Source organism: Ovis canadensis, chromosome 15 (assembly GCF_042477335.2).
Source record: "Ovis canadensis isolate MfBH-ARS-UI-01 breed Bighorn chromosome 15, ARS-UI_OviCan_v2, whole genome shotgun sequence".
Taxonomy (NCBI): Eukaryota; Metazoa; Chordata; class Mammalia; order Artiodactyla; family Bovidae; genus Ovis; species Ovis canadensis.
Window position 1 is genome coordinate 83,015,537 of NC_091259.1, and position 22,181 is coordinate 83,037,717.

The 22,181-nt window shown below is 42.7% G+C and overlaps 1 protein-coding gene across 50 annotated transcripts in view; it reads right to left on the minus strand.

Annotated features, from left to right (window-relative positions):
* Nucleotides 1–22,181, minus strand: part of PHF21A (PHD finger protein 21A) — a 193,872-nt gene that overhangs the window by 5,689 nt on the left and 166,002 nt on the right. For all 50 annotated transcript variants that reach the window (XM_069555566.1, XM_069555564.1, XM_069555591.1 and 47 more), the window contains 8 exons: nt 15,905–16,003; nt 13,276–13,327; nt 12,444–12,523; nt 11,930–11,990; nt 9,247–9,410; nt 2,502–2,657; nt 1,160–1,235; nt 745–848 (listed from right to left, as the gene is read on the minus strand). In XM_069555566.1, the coding sequence (XP_069411667.1) occupies nt 745–848; nt 1,160–1,235; nt 2,502–2,657; nt 9,247–9,410; nt 11,930–11,990; nt 12,444–12,523; nt 13,276–13,327; nt 15,905–16,003 (792 nt within the window). The remainder of the gene's footprint in view (nt 1–744; nt 849–1,159; nt 1,236–2,501; nt 2,658–9,246; nt 9,411–11,929; nt 11,991–12,443; nt 12,524–13,275; nt 13,328–15,904; nt 16,004–22,181) is intronic.

Consider the following 22,181-nt stretch of genomic DNA (forward strand, 5'->3'; position numbering starts at 1 on the left):
TGTGAAACCTGCCAGCCACAATGGGCAGTACAATGAAGAAGGACAGCAAGACTGCCACCTGGCATCCATGAGGGCTGGGGCCACATCACTGCAACAAGAGGACCTACTCAGTGGAAAAGGGACCTACTCAGTGAAAAAGAAAGCCTGCTCTGGTCAGGAGGAGCCTCTGAATCTCTGCGGCAAACACAGCTCTCCTTCCCACCTGGTCAGCCAGGCTGGGCGGTGTTTACTTCCAGTACTCATCTCCAGAAAGCACTCCTTCTCGAGCTGTGCAGGGGACCCTAGAGAGGCGATCAGCAGGGCGTGGGAGAGGGGACAGGAGGGAAGGCCCTGCGGATGGGCCCGCTAGCTAGCTAGAGCAACTGGGAAGAGTTACACATGGGGACCTGGTCTGCTCAGGTGGCTCCACACTCCTCCCAACACGCTCAGGAGCTCACTGGGGTGCTGGCTATGCTCCTATAGCTGCTACTTGACCTCTTCAAGTAACAGAGAAAATCTGGAGACTAAAAACCTCTTCAGATCAAAGCCAAGAGGATGTTCCAGAGCTTGGCTAAGGCACCATGTACCAACTGGCCCCCTGTACCTGAGGACCAACATCTAACTGGAGGCAAACTGCAACCGCCTAAGGTAGCAGTGTCAGTAAGCTTGAGGAATGCATCGACCCTTGAGAGCCACACCTCCTCTGACACACATGCAAAGTTCTGCATCTCTATACCTGTCACTGAAGGCATGAGGTTGACTTACACTTATAGAACTGCTGAGCTGTTTCACCTTCTGCTCTAATTGTTCTCGTTCTTGTTTTAAATCTGAACTCCATTTAAGTAATTTCTGTTTCTCTTCTTCTTTTGCTGGGAAGGAAAAAAAAAAACAAAAGGAACTTAGTCCCATGTGCCATCAGTACACAGAACCTGCTCACCTGGACTTTCTGTTCTACATGTAAAAGGATGCTAAGAAAACTGTCAGTGGCTTGGGCCTGGCATTATATATAAGATCTCACTTCAGTTTTCCTCCCCCAAAAGTACTATAACCAACTTTTTATTTCATTCAATAGAGCTTTTCATGTGTAATTTTAAAGTTCCCTTTGAAAACATAACAAATACTGTCACTACTTTTAAACAAAGGCAGGCTCACTCAGAAGGCAGTATGGATAATTCTTTACCTGCTTTGTAGGCGATATAGGAATGAACAATTGCTAAAGTTCCAGGCCATGGAATTGCTTCTTCCTTCTTCAGCATCTGAAAAGATTTTCAACTTTTATCCTCGAGAAAGAAGTATAAGCACACATCCCCTGGGTAGCAACTAGCAACAGCGTCTGTCGCTACTGGCAGACAAAATCCAGAAGGATTTATGGTGGCAGCATGGCAAGACCCATGGCGCCGTTTCTGGCCTACGAAGCTCCAGTTCACCAGCATGAGAGAATAAAGGTCACCGGCAGGGAGAGCCAAGCCACCTGAGCCCCAGCATAGGCACAGGCGGGGACTCGGCTGGGCGTTCCCAACTTTTCAGACCTGCTGCATGACCCTCAGCTACGGCCTATGGCCAGAACCATCAGCACACAAGCTGCACATCTGCGTGATGGCAGCACCACAGGTAGGATCATCCCTGACCTGACACGGGCTGCCTATCTCAGTTTTAGCTTATATGTCCCTCAAAGACAGCCTGATCGAGGAAATTAAATATCAACCCCCAAAACTGAAGTATAATCTAGAGCCTATGAAGAAAATTATCAGAGGGTCACAAAGCAGCATCAGTATGAGGACTGTCTCTACTACATCATCGAGACAGGAAGGACGAAGACTAGAGATTTAAAGGGGGAGACCAGAAGTCTCTCGAATCAGGATTCCAAAAAATCAAGCGGGGCTCCTAAAGCTTGCTGAGTACTGGGCTTATTTATTTACTATTTATATGCCTGCCTACTTTCAAAAAGGTCTCAGGACAGCTTATCATAAAAACATAAAGACATACATGAATCATTGAGAAAAAAAAATCAGAAACTAAACAGAAAGGGGGGGAAGGAGCACTGTTTCTCTTCTTTCAAGTGCATTAAATATTAAGATAGTACTGTATAGTTAGTGCTCTGATCCTGATGAGAACACAGGTTAAAAGTAAAACTGTTCTTATTTGAACTAAATGATCAATTGCATATTCTCCTTTAAGGATTTTATTTCCAGAGTTTCAACTATGTGCTAAGTTTGGACCATTTTTAGAGAATGAGGCAGACAGTACTGTGGAGTTTTAAGGGTAACGGTAATAAAGAGATACATCATTTCAAATAGAGAGAAGCAGTTAGGGCTTCTCCGCCTTACATGAGTCACTGCCTCATGAACTGAGGACCTCGGAGAGGAGAAGCTATGCAGGTGAGGGCTTGTCCTGTAGGTATGGCAGACGTGGCCTGGAGAGCTACCGGAGCGGGAAGAGACTGTGCTGTTCCCCCAGATGACAGGGGAGGGGGGTCTTTCTCCTCCTCTGTCTCTCGTCCTCTCTGACCCACCCCACAGTACCTGGTCCTGACATCTGGGACAGATCCACATGCCCTTGGGAATCGTTTTCAGAGGAGGGTCTAAGCAGTCCAGATGATATACACGGGAACACGTGTCGCACATCAGCAACTGGCCACTTTTTCTGCAAACACTGCAAAAATCTTCATGGATATCACCCTATGACATTGTGAGGAAAGGTAAAGAAAGGACAAAAAGGTAAAAGCTGAATGTTAACACGCACGTTCTGAATACACATAATAAATGTTTTAGGACAATCAGCTGTGTCCCTCCAACTCATTAAAAGAGTGCTCAGGAAAAGCAGGAATTACCAATGGTGCAAGCCCCCAACCTGGTCCACACAGTTGGGGCTCTCCAGGTGGGGCCGGTATTCTTAAGAGTTTACAGGAGACTGTAACTCTGTAGTCACCCAGGCCAAAATGAGCTTTAGAGGCAACAGCTCAGCATTTATGTTTTAGTACAGTCCAACCCACAAATCATAAAGTTGAAAGACCTTGAAATCCGTTCATCAAAGTGTTCCACAATACGATAGCAAAAATTCCAATTACCTATCATTTTTCAGGGGAGTTTAGAAAAATTGGAAAAGACAGACAGACAAGAAATGGAGGCTTTTGTTAAACACTTTGGTTGTTCTGGGAGGAAAACTACAGTCAAAATTCACACGGGAAAGGATTAAGTCGGGAGCATGTTAAACTCCTATGAGCATTCTAACACGAAGAATTAAAAACGCCAAACACCTGACGGTGCTCTCTTAAAACCAGCACTTGGCATCTGCTGTGCAATGGCCCATTCTATTCCGGGAGACCTTTTTCCTCCCTGTAAGATGCTTCACCAGATGGAAGAAGAGGAGCAGCCTCAGTGCGCTCTGCTAGTCCCCCCTCCCGCCACCAGCGACAGTTCTGGTACTCAGGTGAGTCTGCGGGAGCCCTCACGACCAAAGGCACCATCAGGAAAAAGCAGATCTATTTAAAATCCGGAGAGAACACATTTTTTAAAAATGAGGTATTAAAGAAGTGGTCTCCAGTGAGTTAATACCTGGCCCGTTCTCTGAACAGGATTAATGCTGCTGCTAAGGACACCAGGGAAGTGAAAACCGAGGGGTCATGCCAGAGGTTAGCTAAGAAGGCAGTGCCACAACTTGGGGCAGACTCCTTTTCACTTCCAGTGTGTTGTTTTTAGAATTCCAGGCTATTCTGCCAGAAGGTCTAATACAGAAACTTTGCACAGAAGCAAAGACAGAGCAATGCTCAGTTCTTCCTTTCTATAATATAACCTTTCAGCCACCACTGCAGAAAGTGAAAGTGAAAGTCGCTCAGTCGTGTCCGACTCTTTGTGACCCCACGCACTATAGACTCTGTGGAACTCTCCAGGCCAGAATATTGGAGTGAGTCATCTTTCCCTTCTCCAGGGTATCTTCAGGAATGTTATCTTCTCAGACCTACGATTTCTCTCCAAAGGAAAGGAAAGGAGACTACCTGGCAGTATCTACATATCTAGGGTATCTCATGAAATAGAAAACTGGCTGCAAAAAGTTGCAAGATACATCAAAGTGTGGATGGATGCTAATCTTTTTTAGTAAAACAATGTTACCTTTGGACAATTAAAAAAAAGATACTTGGTACATGTGCAAAAATACTGCAGGAGAAGGCAGCGTAACAGTTTAATTTCAAAGGCACTGAAAGACATGAAGGTTTCTCTCCTAAATTAACTGTGACTTTCTTCTTTTGTTCTTAAGATCAGGCTGAGGGGAGTGCTCCTCTAGACAGCTCATCTTTCTTAAACCACAGCCACATGCTTTAAGTCTGTGACTTTAAGGAGTTTAGACAAATTTTAAGGTTTCTGAAACTCTTTTACATGAACCACAGGTAAAATTATCAGTGATGAAGTAAATGAGGCAAACTGGACATCTTATCCCAAATACCTATCTTATTTTTGGGGTAGAGTTCTTGTTCACTTCCCTTTGCTACTGAGTAAGGAGACCATCAGGAAGTGGAAGGTGGAGAGTACATAAAATAAAGGTTAAGTAATTTCTTTCCAGTTCCTAAAGCAAAGAAAACTCTTATCTTATTTACTGCTATCTTATCCTATAGCAGCAGTCCATAATCTTTTTAGTGTGAGGACCCCTTAGTAATTTTAAGAATTAATAAGCACTTCTATCTACCTCAAACTGCTTTTGTTTACTTCAAAGTGCTTTTTTTATGTGAGTTCTACCTATTGCTGTTTATTGTACTAAAACTTTTAAAGCTTTTTTATTTTGAAATAATAACAGAATCACAGAAAGTTACAAAAATCATGTACTGAAAAATGTTAAAACCCAAGAACACACAGGTACACCTTTGGTTAGCCCTCAGTGATGACGTTATTACTGATCAGGTCAGATGTGGAAAGCGTCACTGTCCTACGCTTGAGAGAATGAGAATGAAGACGGCAAAGAACACTTTAGTGCTATCATGAGAACACTTCTGATTTTATATTTTGATTGATACTATATTTGAAAATACATATTCTGAACCCCTGAAAGAGTCTCAGGGACATGCAGACCACACATTGAGAACTACTGCCCATCAAAATGGAATATAAAATGCTAAGATATGTATTTCAGCCACACAAAATTGATTCTTTGCTTAAAGAAAGCAGAGGAAGTCCCACAGAGGTGCTGCCCCAGGCCCAAAAGCTTATTAGGCTTCGGTGACTGACCAAATTACTACCATAAACCAAACAGCAAGCTGAATGATGGCTGACCCAAGAGTCTGCTAGGAGCTAAGGGGTGTATGTTTTTGGGAAACACCCTGGCTATATCAATCACAACTTCATCATTTGCTAAAAGAATTTTCAACCATGTCAACGTATCTTTTCTTCTCACAAAAACGATGACAGTGGCAACAAGTATATCCTAAAGATTAGTGACCGGCTGGGTCTTATATCACTAGCTCCTTCTGGATGATTATTGATCCCCAGGAAAGGCTTGCCTCTCGACCGTGATTGTTTAATTAACGTTGTTGGGGTTTACACTACCTGGAGGCAAACACAGATAGAGCCCTGTGTGCTGATTTTAATCACTGCCACTGTTGGGACACTGAAAAAGTAGAAGTCAATTATCTTTAAAGAAAACCCATTCCACTAGGGTTTTTATTTATTTGGTTTCTTTGGGTCTTAGTTGATGCATGTAGGATCTAGTTCCCTGACCAGGGCTTGAACCTGGGCTCCCTGCAATGGGAGCATGGAGTCTTAGCCACTGCACCACCAGGGAAGTCCCATCCATTCCACTAGGTGTAACCTAGAAGGTTCTCAAAATATTTAGTGGTTTTAGAAAAGCTTTATTTCACCTTTAGTTTCCTGGAAAGAACAAAGTTTGCATTTTAAGATGCAACTTGGCAGAAGCTTTTCAGTTTGTGATTTGATCTGAACGGATCCTTTGGGTTCAGTCAAATAAAATCATAAACGCTCTAAGTCAAAAGTCATAAACATAGCATTCTTTAGCAATGGTAACTCAACTGCAGATCCACAGTCGCCTGTTCACCACCATTTGTGCACCACCTCGCAAAGGATCCCTACCACGAAACTGTGAGCTGGCAACACCTTGGCAATGCTTCAACTGAGGAAAATGGAGACCATCCTTGGGGCCAACAAACAGGGCTTCTGCCAGTGTCCTGGTACTCGTTAACAGGACAGGCAGAAAATCTGTGTCAACCCCATAATGCCAAAAGCCAATGCTGAATCTTGAGAGCAAGTCTAGGCCTGTAGCCTTGGTTATGTCCAAGGAAGGAAACCTGCTCGAGAAGACGACTCCTCCATGACCCTGGTCCTCCAAAGACAACACTTACTTTGCTGCTTCTGAAACTGTAACTCATGCTCTGCATACGGTATTCTTCTGCTCTTTGGAGAGGAGCAGACCACTAATAAAGTAGGGCATGGCAACCCACTCCAGTATTCTTGCCTGGAGAATCCCATGGACAGAGGAGTCTGGTAGGCTACAGTCCACGGGGTCGTAAAGAGTCAGACATGACTGAAATGACAGCATGCACGCGTGCAGGTCATTAATAAGTACAAAGAGAGACTTCAAGCTGAAAGGACATTTTACCTGAAGATGTAGCTTCAGGTAAAGACAAGCTCTGTAATCCACAAAAGAAACGGGTCAGGTACAAGATTAACTCCTTGGTCTCTCTTCTCAAACCTGCTCTTGTCATTCCAGTAAACGGCAGCGTCATCCTTTCAGTTGTTTAGGCTAAAATCTTCGGCTATTCTCTTTTCTCTTACATCCCCTTATCTAATTCTGCTCATTCTTCAAAACAGACATGGACCCTATCAGTTTTCTCCACCTCTGCTTCTGACACTCTACTGGGCCAAGCCATCGTCAGCTCCTGCCAGGACGCCTACAATGGCCTCCTACCTGGTCTCTCTGTGCTTCCACCCTGCCCTCCTCAGTCTCCTATAAAATCCAAGTAAATTCTGCAAATGCCTTAAAAATAATAAATGCAGGCAAGCACCATCAAAAGATGCTAAAATCACTGAGTAAGACTGCTGTCAAGGCTATGGTTTTTCCAGTGGTCATGCATGGATGTGAGAGTTGGACTGTGAAGGAAGCTGAGTGCCGAAGAATTAATGCTTTTGAACTGTGGTGTTGGAGTAGACTCTTGAGAGTCCCTTAGACTGCAAGGAGATCCAACCATCCATCCTAAAGAGATCAGTCCTGGGTGTTCATTGGAAGGACTGATGCTGAAGCTGAAACTCCAATACTTTGGCCACCTGATATGAAGAGCTGACTCATTTGAAAAAACCCTGATGCTGGGAAAGATTGAAGGCAGGAGGAGAAGGGGATGACAGAAGATGAGACGGTTGGATGGCATCACTGACTTAATGGACATGGGTTTGGGTGAACTCCAGGAGTTGGTGATGGACAGGGAGGCCTGGTGAGCTGCCGTTCATGGGGTTGCAAAGAGTCAGACACGACTGAATGCCTGAACTGAACTGAAGACTGCTGGGGTATTTTTACAGACTCAAAGCTATCTGCACCTAAGGTAACAGGCACCTTTACAAGTAAAGACATCTGATGGAGTCTACCTTAGAGATGAAAGCTAACATCAACAATGAGATAGATGGACAACACATGCCTCTTGAGATGCACTGAGAAGGGCTCATCAGCATGTATTTAGTGCTCCTACAAAAATGCACACCTGGAATCTATTCTTGAGGAAACAATCAGATCATCCAAATGGAGGGACACTATACAGCACGTGGCTTATCTTTTAAAAAATGGTCATGTCATGAAAGACAAAGGCGGGCTGAAAAATGGTTCCAGAGTAAGGAGACTAAAGACAAAGCACCATAAAAATTAATGTCAAAAGTGATCTTGGATTGGATCCTGGAACAGAAAAAAACAAAGTGCCACTAAGGCATTTACTGAGACAACTGGAGAAATCTAAAGATGGGTTGTATATCATCATAATAATGTTTTATCATATTAAAGTTCCTCACTTTGATAAGTTTATTGTGGCTATGTCAGAGAATATCTTTGTTGTTAGGAGATATACACTGAAGTATTTCGGATAAAGCTTCATGATGTTTGCAACTTCTTAACTAGGTCGGCAAAACAAGTGTGTGTGGAGGGGTGGGGAACAGCAAACGTGGCAAAATTGTACCAGTTGGTGAATCTAGGTGAAGGGTATACATTTGTTCTCTGTATTGTTATTGAAGCTTTTCGGTAGGTTTGACATTTTTTCAATATAAAAACTGGAAAGTAATGCCACTTTTCTACTTAAAACCCTCCAGCATCTCCCGTCTCGTTCAGAGTTAAAGCTGCAAAGCCCTGCACGGCGGGCCCGGCCCTCTGAAGTCTCTTCTCCCACAAGCTCTCTTGCGTGCTCGCCAAGAGCCTCTCTATGCCACGCGCACGTCCTCCTGTGAGCAGGGCTTCTGCTCTGCTGTCCCCTTGGCGTGGAATGCCTCCCCAAAGATGTTCCCACCTACCCCATTCCCATCAGAGACTCTCTCTCACTGCTCTCCATAAAACAGGACCTCCTGCCGTAACTCTGATTTTGTGCTCCTTTTCTTCACTGCACGTTTCATTACCTGACATTTAAATGTTCATTTGCTTAGCCGCTGCCTCTGGCCTTGCAATGTGGAGTTCCCTGAGGGCAGGGATTGGTTGTGTTCCCTGCTCTGTCCCCAGACTCAAGAGCAGCACCTGCTCAGCAGAGGGTGTGCAATATCTGTTAGGTGAGGGGTGGGGAGCATGCAATTTACACGCCTGCAGCCTCAGGGGCAGGCTGATGCTTTCTCAGGAACCTGTTTCTGATCAATTCTGCTGAATAAAGTTGCTCGAAGGGAAAGTTTTCCATGCCTTAAATTCTACTTGAAGCAAGAAACAAGGACTGCTGGGGGAAATGTGCACCTTTGTCCATTACCCCCACTCCCCGAAACTGATGACAAGACGCCTGCACACCTCTCAGTTATAGGAGCTGACTTCCCCATCCCATCCCTCTTCCTGAGAACTCCTTCACTGTGGATAAAATCCAGACTAGAGCCCTGACCAAGCTTCCTGACGTGTTATTTAACATGATTCTCAAGTTCATGGCAGGACCTGGGGCCCTAACAGAAAGCTGCCTCACATGGCACGTAGTGTCCTGGAGGGATGACTGCTATTCCAGGATTAGTCAAGGAGATGCAGCTGGTAAGGAGACAACATATGATAACGGTTTCCCCGATTTCACATCTGAGAAAGAGAGTGAGCTTTCCCCAAGTTACTTACGTCTGTGGAGGTGGGGCTGGGCAGGGACACAGGCTGAACAGATGCAGGGAAAGTGAATGTGGTCTCTGTCTTTTCATTTTCAGGGGAGTCAGGATGACTGGATGGGGGGGATGTTGGGGTAAGGGCTCCAAACCCCAGCACTGCATTGTATTTTGGAGGACGACCTATATACCGAGAGAAGGGAACAAAAGGGGAAAAAGGGGGGAGGGAAAGAAAGGGGGAAAAATGGTCTTACATACCTTTGGCCAGTGTTCCTCATTGGCTAGCATGGAAAAGGAAGTGAGGTAGCAGACAGAAAGTTAATACAAAGTCCCAAAGAGAGGAAGAGAAGCAAAGATTTAAATGTCATTAGAAACAAATGCATGAGTCTCAAAGGGAGGATAAGAGAGCCTCAGAGAATGGCAGGAGATTCTGGGTCATATGTTAAAGGTCTTCATCTTGGGCAGATTATAGAGACACTCCTCAACTATTACAATCTGAGATTTCTAATGGGAAAACAAGATATCAAAGCTCAATGGGAGTCAAGGCCAGGGATAAATATTTATTTTCCTGTGTCTTTTGCACGTTGTTCCCTAAGGTTTTTCTGCAATTGCTATCCATATAATAATATTAATGATTCTCAGTTCCCAGAGATATTCTTGAGGACTTCTGATTGTCCTTTTCTCTCCTATACACATTTTGGTCACTTCACTTTACGAGGGTGGAGAAAGGCGAAGGGAAGAGGCAAAATTTAAGTTAACTACTCTGCCCCTTGCTGGCAGAGCTAGTAAGAGATATGTTCTGGGAGCAGCTGAAACCTAACACCTAAAAAGATGTTGTGGGCCTAACAACGACTTTAAGTATGCCTGGACTCAGACACCCTTCCCAGTTGATCAAGGAGTGCTCCCTGCTTCCATCACAAACATTCTGGTGAACTACCTGTCCTAGCGTCTCAGGTAAGGCCCTGTCATCAGTAACACTGCTCACTGAGAGAGCTGGTCTGAGCAGGAGCATGTTGCATCAAACTTCATGGCTACAGAGAATCTATAAATGAGTCCTAATGGGTGTCAGAAGTCCAGGCCAACCCCTCTTGCCTTATGATATATCAAGTCAGGGTCTTTGTCTTCCAGAGGCCAAGGTCATAGCTTCTAAGATGTCAAGTGATCAAAAGTGTACACTCAGCGTACCACAGGCAAAAAAAAAAAAAAATCAGGTACACAGCTGCCTACGAGTACTGGTGACTGGTACATGGCATCATGACTTTGCCAACAGTTATTATTTATATTAGAATTATGTACAGGAGTCATGATTCTGTCAGATGTCACACAAACATTACCTATCTGTGTTAAACGGCACTGTCTGCAGTACAGAGACAGATCACACTGGTTTGTCTTTTCTAAGGTATTTAGTGCTGCTAGAAGAGAAAGTGGAAGATGAATGCTCTTTGTTTACCCACAGAAGGCATGTCCTAGGCATTGCGAATGCAGGCTTTCATCCTCTGACCTTGGCAAGAGATGCCAAGGTCTTTCTGGCTCATTTAACCCCTATCCTCTTAGCAGATACTGCCCACTGGCAGGCCAATTAACTGTAGCTTCTGGCTGGGGGCTCCTCTCTGAGAATTATGTCAGAGGTCACTAAAAATTGCCAAAAACAAAACAAAACTACAGAAAATAACCCATGACACTGTGGCCTAGGGATTAATACGAAGCAATCCCAGTGACTCCGGACTCCCATCTAAGTGTGTTTTGGCTTCCAGAGGAGGGACTGATGAAACACTGGAATGGGTCACTAAGGCGGGTGTGCTATCTCTCTGAGGGGAAGAGGTGGGCATAGTATAGTTGGAGCCCTGCCTAAGGCAGACAAAGGGTCGGGGTGACCGCCTCAGCTTCCAGCAGCCCTGAGACAGCGTGTGCACGCACACAAATCAGCACGCTACTCCACCCGCTCTGCAACCTTTCTGGCCTAGAAGTGTATTCAGGGCCACATTAGCATGTGGAGAAAGGGACCTTGGGCTCTATTACTGCCATCAAAGAACAATTTCAGAGCCCTGTTTATGAGCTCAAACTCTGAGTCATTAAGACCTATTCAGGCCTACTTGTGCTGAGAGTGGAGACTGCCCTGAGGCGGGGGGGGACAACTGGGGGATGGAGCTCTTCAGGAGTTTCTGCTTTGGGGAGCCTGTTTTGACAATGATCTTTTCTTCCTTAGTTGGAGATGCTCTCTTCTCTCATACATTCTAAATTCTCAGTGTGGCTACCCCTCTCCTTCCTAGGAAGCCTGCAGCTCACAGACGCTTAAGAGTGATGCTCGGTCCTCACTGTGTCAGGACCATTCAGACGCTACTAAGAACACCTTGGCAACAGCAGCGTTCTGTTTGGCTCAATGATACTAAAACGCTTCCTCTTACAGGGTGTTCTGTTCACTGTGCTATTCATCAACAGCCTGGTGGGCCTGGGGCAGAAATGCTGCATTAAGCCATTCCCCTGAGCCAGCTCTGCCAGAACTCCAGGAAGGCAGCTTTGATCCAGTCTACAGACCTCTAATAAGAAATCTCACTCTCTTTTCCCCCCATTCTCAGAGAACAGCAACAAGACTATTTTCAAGGGGTACAGGAATTAAGACAGGACAATGGGAGGAGGGAGGGGAAGGAAACACACACAGAAAGCAAAAGCAGCAGCCGGGGGAGACACAAAAAGGCACTCACCTCTCTTCCGGGTCCCGGGATGCATTGTACTGTTCAGGTACGTGACTGCACTCTTCTTGCGCTTTGGGGAATGAAGATGGAGAGGTGACTGGCTGGAGAGCATGGTTATTACTAAACTGGCACAAGCTAAAGACCAAGCACTGCAGGCCCGCCAACTTGCCAGCCAGTTAGTGCTGGTCACCCTAAGATGCGGGGTTATTACATGTGCTTGGCTCTGAGAGAATACTCCAGAGAAGCCTGTCTCTGCTTCAGGAGACAGTCATACTCAGATGACAGGATGAGTTAAATTTTTAAGGTAGGTTTGTAGCTACTTGAACTTCGGGAAGAAATTAAGAGGGAAAACAGTGAGAAAAATGATATAATGGGATCGGCCAGAAAAAAATCCACCATTTTACAAAGCTGGCCAAGCACAATCTGGGACCTGCTCTTAAGCAGGTTTTCAGAGGGGACGCACTGCACGAGTTGTGAATAAAACTGAACATGTGAAGGAAGGGCCGAGCGTTGACGAGAGTACCTCCGGCTCAAAGACCGCACCACTGTACACCGGATTCGCTGTTGTTCTTCTTTTCCGTTCTTGCCTCTTGCTTTGGATTTCTTGGGAAAGCAAAAGGTTTGGATTAGAAGAGAGGCACGGAGAACCCCACCAAGCTTGACTTCCCTGTCTACCTACTGGTCTTCCCATGACAAGTTAACAAATGAGAGCAAGTCTCTTGGTTCCCCTGCAGCCTCAGCCAAGGCCAGCACGCGGCTGGGAGCAAACACGTGGGACCGTTTCCTCTTGCCTCTTGGAGGGCAAGGCCGTGCTGTGCTGTCCTACAGGGTGGTTCTCTGTGGACTGAGAGCTTAACAGTAGACCACACTTGTCAACAGCTGTCCTGGTCTATTTTTAGGTCACTATAATACAGGTGTGGATGAACTTTATCCACAGACCTAGACTGAGTAATCATAGTTTACCATTCTTGAATTAAATAACTAAGAGAGGTACAGCTCTGCAACTATTCCTAAGATTCTAATCAAAAGGGACAGAAACTCCAAGACTTGTCAGAGGGCCATTTGCTACTTTGTGCTGCCAGGAGAAAAAAAAAGTAGTTTCTCTAAGTGAACAGCAGTCCCCTTAATCCAGGCAAGTAGGGAATTTCCCCAGGACAATAGTGTGAATAAATAAAGACAGGAGAGAAGCTGAACATTAGCTAGAAGGAAGGTAAGTTTACTCCAAAAAAAAAAAGTCCACACTGGTTGAATCACACTGTGTTCCAATTTTCAAGTCTAACAATCAATTGAACACTGTTTTTGATAACAAAGCTCTAGGCCAGAAGCAAGGCAGCACCATGAATGTCTTCTCTTACCTTCTAGATGGTCATGTGTTACCAACCCTAGAGACACCATGAAGGCAAGTTTCTGTGCCAGAGAAACAAAAGAAGAATATACTTCAGTTTGGGTTCTCACAAAGCCAACTGCATGTTCCCAGTTAGACTCCTAGGGAAAGCCACCCAATGGCTGGTGGCAGGAAGAAAGCCAAGTTCAGGTGAGCAAGGAGCAGGCACCCTCTGCTCTGAGAAGCTATGAAGCTGCCCGGGAAGCTTTCTGATCTTACAGGAATCAAAAGAGAAGGACTGGGGCCTATATCTTCTACTTTCTCAATGGCAGAAATCACAATCTTGAAAGACCTAAGTTTTCCCAGAAAAATTCTCTAAGAGAAAAGAGGATTCCACACTGAAAAAACAAAGAAAAAAACACATGGAGAGTGTTCCACAGAGCTTCCCATACAACAAGCTCCAAACTCTAAGAACTTCATTTTTGATACCGGGTCAAGAGTTCTTGTATTTTTATTACCACTGACTGGACAATGAAAGTTCAGTTCAGTTTTCAGGACAATGAAAACTCAAAGCTAAGAGTTTTAGGAATGCTAGCAGGTGGTTGTGCTTAATACTGTGACTTTCCAATCAACCATGGACCTATAAATTACAGAGTGATGATTTCTCTCTGACCACCACTCTCAATTCTCCATTGGAAGCTAGGCTGATGAGAACACTGGACTCCAAGTCTGGAACGTTCATTGCTTAAACATGGAGTGAGCAACAGATTGATTACTACTTTGGTGTTTGGTTGGATTTGAGTCTGGAAAGTTTGTCTTCATTTTCTGCTATAGCACTGCATGCAGCTGCTAAATATGCCAAATGATAAATCATCAATTTCCCTAACTGATGAATAAGGAAACATCATTAGTTGACACTCCTGCAGAATTATTAATACCACAATTTGGCCTTTGAAAATCCAGACATTTCACTCTCAACATTAAACATCATGATATTCTGGCCTGAACTGACAGGTTCAGGCTACTCAAGTTACTGAGTATTTTATAAAGATAATCTTGAACAAGCCACTTGAGAACACAGAAATGTCCTTTACTGGTATTCTCAGCATCCTGAAGAAATGTTATTATTTTATTTCTTATTTCAAAAGCAGGTGGGCGCTTGTCCTCTCAACAGCCTGAGTGCTTCAGTTTAAGGAAAAGCCTTGGACTTGGTGCCCATTCTATACACTGCATACACTTTGCAGCTGCCAATTAGCTGCATTCCTAATTTTCACTTATTCCTTCAAAACTTAAGATCAGAAGACTGTCTCCCAACTGTTCTGTTAATAAAGCAGTGTGTGAACTAACATTCTGATGCACCTTCTTTTAATCAAGTAACAGCACCCTTCTTGGCCACTCACATCCAACTCCTCTTTGCCAGTCTAGATCAAGCTCATAAAATTACTACGTGGGGAAAAAAATCTCCTCCATAGAGCTGATTTTTAGTGATAAATAGAATAAAAAGTCAAGAACTCTGGCCTTACCTATGTATCACATGTGTACCAATAACTAACTTATCCTCTTTATGAAAGTGATTCTGTCCAATTAGAAATACCTGTTATTATACAAGGGTACTTGTGTGTCTCCATGGTGCTACTGACATAAGATATCCTTCAGTTTCTTCTGATAAGGGAATTTTGCTAATAATCTGCTCTCTTTTTCACCCTTCAAGCCTAATACTTGACACTAATTTTGCAGATGATTTTGTAAGTTTCTCAGCAACGTGCATGACTAGTACTTCTTTTTGGTTCAAGTTCTGGTCTCTTCTTTAAAAAGCAGATTAAAAATTAATTCATTTCATATCATAAAGAATTATAATTTTTACTTGTAGAAAAACCTGAACTGGCTTGATAAATCATTGCTCTAAAAAATGACATGAAGCTTTGATGGCTTCATGCCACTATCTGACATGGTTTCATTACAAAGAATGCACTGAGGACAGAAGGGAATGGACTGCTGGTCTAGTAACATCCAGCTATCAGACATTCGTCATCCATATTACCTGTCCACATTTCTCTTTTAGAGCTGCTTGTACAAAAGCATCCACTATAATATTCTAGTGTCCAAGGACACACAAATTCACAATCTGTGTTTGTACCAGAATTCTGTTTGCTATCTAAGTTTATAAGTCTATATTCAGTTGCAGCACAGATGTTACTGTTTTCATCCCTACTTTTGTGCTTCAATGATCTACTTCCGAGCTGCTGATTCATCTGGGATTTGGGGATCTAACAATACAACAGTAATAACAAAAATGCACATGTAACAAGTGTAATCAACAACACAGACAGACGTTAACTGTGAATGGGACAGCTTATAGACGCTGGCTGAGACAAACGGAACAGAATGATCATTAGGAATGCAGGGGGTACCTGGGGAAATGGTCACGAGCCACACAATTCCAATCTGTGACACAGCTATGGAATCTCTGTCAGCTCGTGAACCCTACAGGCCACACTCTTAATCTGTCCCAGGCCGACCTGATTGGCAATAACATCACTGAAGAGTGAGAAAGCACAAGAAGAGGAAACCAAGTGATTCAGAAAGCAAGGGTCCCCCCTGATGTATGAGAGTAAGTCACATCTCAGAGCCTGAGCCACGCCCTGGAGGGCTGGGCCTACCTGAGGGTTCTCCTCCCGTTTTGGTTTGGGTGCAGCAGGCGGAGTGACGGTGCGGCTCTCCGTTTGTTTTTCATCTGTTTCTGTGTGGGATTTAACCGTCTAGAAGAGGAAAATTAAATGAAACTTCAGAATTCACTTTTTATTAGGAGAATAAAAGCAAACATACTTTGTTGCCAACAAGAAAGAAAAGAACATACTCAAACCGGAAACATTAATAAAGGAGGTAATATGGACTTTAGGTTAGAAGGGGGAGGGACTTCCCTGGTGGTCCAGAGGTTAAGACTCTGTGCTCCCAATGGAGGGGGTCTGGGTTCGATCCCTGGTAGGGAACTAGATCCCACATGCTGCAACTAAGACCCGGAGCAGCCAAAAAAAAAAAGATTACAATAGTCTATTTCTATGTACTTTAGGATGCAGTAGTAGTTTTCCAGAAATAAGTCCATTCTTGTTACATATAGGTCAAGCTCTGGTTCACAGTGTGCTTAAGATCTGAATGATGTTAAAAAAAAAAAAGAAAAAGTCTTACATACACACTTTTCTATTTCAGAAGAATTCCAATCACAGCCTTAAGAGAGGCTGCAGAATTCCCCTTACTCGGGACACTTAAAATCTGCCTGTATCATCCATTAGAGGAGAGATACAATCACCGAGGAAAGACTATACTGTAAAAGGCTGACATCCTGATTGCAGCCAACCTCACCTTCCAGGTGCATTCATTCAAACAAAACACCACCAGTAGCATTACCATCTTCAGACACAAGAGGAAGCTAGCAAATTGGTAGACTGGGGGCTGGGTTGGCCTTTCTATTCTTATCATGACCCAATGGCTAATTCATGTTATGAAACCCTCTGTAAATACTGAAATGATATTAGAACAGTGGATACAAAACTATAAACACAAACCTAATTTACTTTTTCAGAATTGAAAACAATGCAGATGCAAGTGGTCTTTTTGTATGGCGACAAGTAATTAAGGAAAAGTGAAACTCTCTGATTACTGATGAGAAGGAGCCAAACAAAAGCCCACTGTAGAAAAAGTTCTACAAGCAGAGTATCAGAAGATCTCAGAAATCATTATGTTGTGAAATATTTTACTAGATCTGAAAAACAAACATCATAACAAAGACTTTTCACTTTACTTCCTGGCCACATCCATTATTTTCCTCTGCTCCTCACATTATTCCTTTAGGAAAGTTTAAGTATCTGCCTTATCAGAACTGTGGCAACCACTAGGGGCATAAATGCTACTTTGTTTTTTTTTTTTTTCTTTTAAATCACTGTAATATTTCCACCTCTGGACTATACAGAGGCCACTTGAGAGCAGGATTGTTCTACACACTTCAGCATCCCTCTGTACCCAATACAGGGCCTCACCATAGACCAGGTATGCTGTAAAGAGGTGCTGATCTTCTGAGTGGGGAGTAGAACCTACCGGAAGAATCACTTGCTCTCCTCTCTCACACATTTTGTTTTAACCAAAAAGGACATATTTCCCCCATAAAACAAACCACCAAACACACCTACAAAGGAACACAATGGGAGAGTAGTTTCTAGCAGTAGTTTTAAGGTCCTGCGTGCCCAGGAAGCTTATTTCATAGCTCTGTGGATCGGAACAACAGGAGTCTGATCGGGGAGGGAGAAGGGGTCAATTACAAGGGTTTGCTGCTCTACTCCAAGGCTGTGTGAAGTCTCTTGGGGTTTCTTATTTCCATCTCTAGGGCTGAATAAAGCAGGTAGTGGTAATGCCTCCAGGGAAGATCAAACCAATTCCTCTTCGCTAAGGAATTATCCAAGGTTCAAATTTTCTCTCGTGTAAGAAGAGTGCGGCTATCTCAAGGTTACATAAAGAATACCAAAATCATCCAAGAAAATAAAGATAAAGTAAATGCAACAACAGGAAGGGGGACTTTCCTGGTGGCTCAGTGGTAGAGAATCCGCCTGCCAATGTAGGACACACAGGTTCAATCCTTGGTCCAGGAAGATTCCACATGCCACAGGGCAACTTGAGCCTTGACATGACTGCAGTTCTGGCCAACTAATCTGAATGCAAATTTGTCAGGGACCTTGAGCCAGGACCACCAAGCTGAGAGGCAAACTGATTTCTGACCTCAAGAACCATGTGGGATAATAAATTTTTGTTGTTTAAAACTGCTTACAAGAAAAAAAAAAAACATTAGGGGAGGGGAGTGACATCACAGAAATGGCCGGACAGGGAGTTTTATAATCATTCCTTTCACTGAAACAAACATTAAGCTGACAGAAACAGACAGAATCAACTTTTTAAAATGTTGGGATCTAACAAAAAACTGAGAACAACCAGTGAGACACATACTGAACAGAGAAGCTGCTAGATTTTGTTAATAAACGATTTTTCCCTCTGTGCCTACAAAGCCATCCGCTAGCTCAGCAGAGGCTCTGGAGATGGCAGCCTGTGCTCTTGGTGTGTTTTGCTGGACCTTGTTTTCAACGGGTGGCTCTGTATTCTGACCTGTCTGGTAATACCCTGAGGACTGGTACAGAGGTTGACCTTTGTTTGCCCGCCTAAGGCTGGAGTGGCTTTCCAAGTGCCATCTGATGAAAGCATCTAAAGACATAAGCTACTCGTAGTTATGTGTGCAAGGATGCTGGATGGAGTATGCAGCAGACAGACTCAACGGCCTAGGAAGAAGGAAGCTGAGGAGGAAGATTCTTAGAGGAGTAAAGGCTTTAAATGGCTATCCCATACACTGAGGAATCCAGAGTGCATAGAGCATTACCGGGACTAGATGCATCCTTAGAAAAGAGCTGAGAGAACCCTAAGCTTGCACCTCTGCTGATGTTCGAGCTCTATCCAAGAAGGAGGTGAAGTCTAAGACAGTTACAGGTGGCCTCTTTAGCACTGAAGGAATGCTCCTGCTCAAAGCCAATCAGCAAAGGCCAAGAGAGGATTTTCTGTTTTTGTTTTAATTTACTTATTATTACCTTTTTCTTCTTTTTGGCTCCAGTTGTTTAAGTAAATCTAATAGGACCAGAGATTTCAATAACCACAGATGACAAGAAATAGTATTTGTAAAAATAGTCTGGAAAAGGCACTACACAGAAAAACAACAGAGGCTCTCAACAATCAATAACAATAAACCCTGGGGTAGGAGGAGAATCTAATTTCCAGAGTTATCACGTTGTAATTTAAAAGCGAACGTTCTTCACAATTAGGAGGCACACAAATAAACAGGAAAGTATAGCTGTTTCACTGGGGAAACACAATAATAAGACACTGGCCTTCAAGAAGTCCAGACATCAGACTCCCACTGTCTTAAATATGCTCAAAGAGCTAAAGCAAACCATAGCAAAGAACGAAAAAATAACCCGGGGGAACAACAGCTTACCAAAAACAAAATATTAATACAGAGACAGAAATTATTTAAAAGCAGCAAATAGAAATCTGTGACTAAAAAATAGTTGAAATGAAATATTCACTAAAGGAGTTTAGGCAAAAGAAATAATCAGTGAACCTGAAGACAGGACAACTGAAATTAACCAGTCTCAGGAGCAGACACAAAAGCGAATGCAGAAAAATGTACCGAGCCTAAGAAGCCTGTGAGACACTACGAGCATACCAACACATGTGTCAGAATTCCCAGGGGAAAGGAGAGACAAAGACACAGAAACGGTCTTTACAGAAGCACCAGCTGCAAACTTCCCAAATTTCATGAAATACAGGATCTACAGGCAAACCCTGCTTTATTTGCTGCACTTCACGTTATGGGATTTTGCAGATGTTGCATTCTTTACAAACTGAAGGTCTGTGGCAATCCTGCCTCTATGTCACATCTTGGTAATTCTCACAATTTTTCAAACGTTTTTGTTATTATTATATCAATAATATAAATAAAGTGTTTTGCGATCAGTGATCTCTGATGCTACTACTATAGAAGATTATAACTTGCTAAAGGCTCAGATGATGGTCAACATTTTTACCAATAAAGCATTTTTAAATTAAGGTATATGCATTTTTTTTGGACATAATGCTACTGCACACTCAGTAGACCACAGTATAAACATAACTTTGATATGCATTGAAAAACCAAAAAATTCCCGTGACTACCTTTATCTGCTTTATTGTGGTGGTGTGGAACTGAACCCACGGTATCTCCGAGGTTCGCCTGTATACATCTAAGAAGCTCAATGACCTCCAAGGAGGATAAACTCAAAGAGGACTTATACTGAAACTGAAACACAACACAATCACACTGTCAAAAGCCAAAGAGAATCTTGAAAGCAGCAAGAGCAGAATGATGCATCACCCCTTAGTAAGGGGTCCTCACTAAGATTAACAGTCAGTTTCTCGTCAGAAACCAGAGACCAGAAGGCAATGGGATGACATGTCTAAAGTGCTGAAAGGACCTCCTTGGTGGTCAAGTGGTTAGACTCCACACTTCCACTGCAGGGCCACGGGTTCAATCTCTGGTCAGGGAATTAAGATCCCACAGGCCATGTGGCGTGGCCAATAATAAATGAATGAAGTGCTGAAAGAAAAAAGACTATCAACCAAGAACTCCATTTCCTGCAAAAAGCCAATGGAGTTCATTGCGAGCAGGCCTATCCTAAAAGAACTCCCTTTAGATTATTCAGGATGAAATAAAAAAAACCCTAGACAGTAAATTAAACCCCCTCCCCCAAAACAAAAACTTCAGTAAAGGTAACTATATAGATTAATGTAAAATCTAGTATTACTGTAGCTTTGGTTTGTAGCTTTCCTTTTTGCTTCCTATACGATTTAAAAGAGAAATGCATAAACAGAAATTCTAAATATGTATTCATGGCTACACAATACATAAAGATGTAATGTGAGACAATAACAACGTAACGGCTGTGGGGGGCGGTGAGCAGAGCTTTTGTGCACTACTGAAGCTAAGCCGAGATCAAATCAAATTAAATCACATTGGTCCAAAAAGATGTAAGACATGTAGGTAACACAAAAACACAAAAAGGTATCCATCAAAGAATGGAAAAAGACACTGCATGGAAACAGCAGTCAAAGAGTATAGGGACGGCTATCCTAATATCAGACACTTGAACTCACTTTAAGTCCAAGATTGTTATAAGAGACAAAAAGGTCATTATATATTGACAAAAGAGTCAATTCATCAAGAAGATATGGCAATTTCAAATACATAGGCACCAAACAACAGAGTCTCAAAATATATGATGCATATACTGACAGAACAGAAGGGGAGAAATAAACAGTTGTATAATAATAACTGAAGACTTTAATACCTCACTTTAAATAAAGGAAAGACCATGTACAAAGAAGATCAGTAAGGAAATTGAGGACTTAACACTGTAAACCAGCTAGACCTAAGAGACATACAAACAACCTACTCAACAACAACAGAATACACATTCTTCTTAAGTACACATGAAACACTCTTCAGGACAGACCATATTTCAGGACACAAAACAAATCCTAATAAATTTTAAAAGACTGAAATCATATGAAGTATTTTTTCTGATAATAGAAGCCAGAACTTGATACAAAGCAATACTGAAAATTTTTAAGTAGGTAGAAATTAAACAACATACTCTTAAACAACCAGTGGAACAAATAAGAAATCACTGCGGAAATTTTCTATCTCCCTGAAGAATGAAAATGATAATCGTACACACCCAAATTGATGAAACACAGTGAAAGCACTGCTTAGAGGGAAATTCATGGCTGTAATGGTCTACATTAAAAAATAAAAAACATTCCAAATCAATAACCTAAATTTATAGCTTAAGGAACTAAAGAAGAACTAAACCCAAAGCTAGTGGAAGGAAGGAAATAGTAAAAATTATCTCCACATTAGAGTGGAGATAAATGAATTGGAGAATAGAAAAATAACAGAATTAATGAAACCAAAAGTCGATTCTTTGAAAACATCAACAAAATGACAAGTCTTTAGTTAAACAGGATAAGACAAAAAAAGACACAAATAATGAAAATTAGAAATAAAAACGGCGCCATTACTATGAATCTTATAGAAATAAAAAGGATTATAAGAGAATACACTGAACAACTGTACACCAATAGGCTGCCAAAGGGGAGGGCCTTGCAGAGGGGATGGTGAGAGGCTGGGGTAGCAGATATATATCCATCCTATATGTAGGATGGATAAACAACAAGTTCTTACGGTACAGCACAGAGAACTACATTCAATATCCTACAACGAACCATAATGGAAAAGAATACAAAGATGAATGGCAACTGAATCACTACACTGTAAATCAACTATACTTGAACTTAGAAAATTTTTAA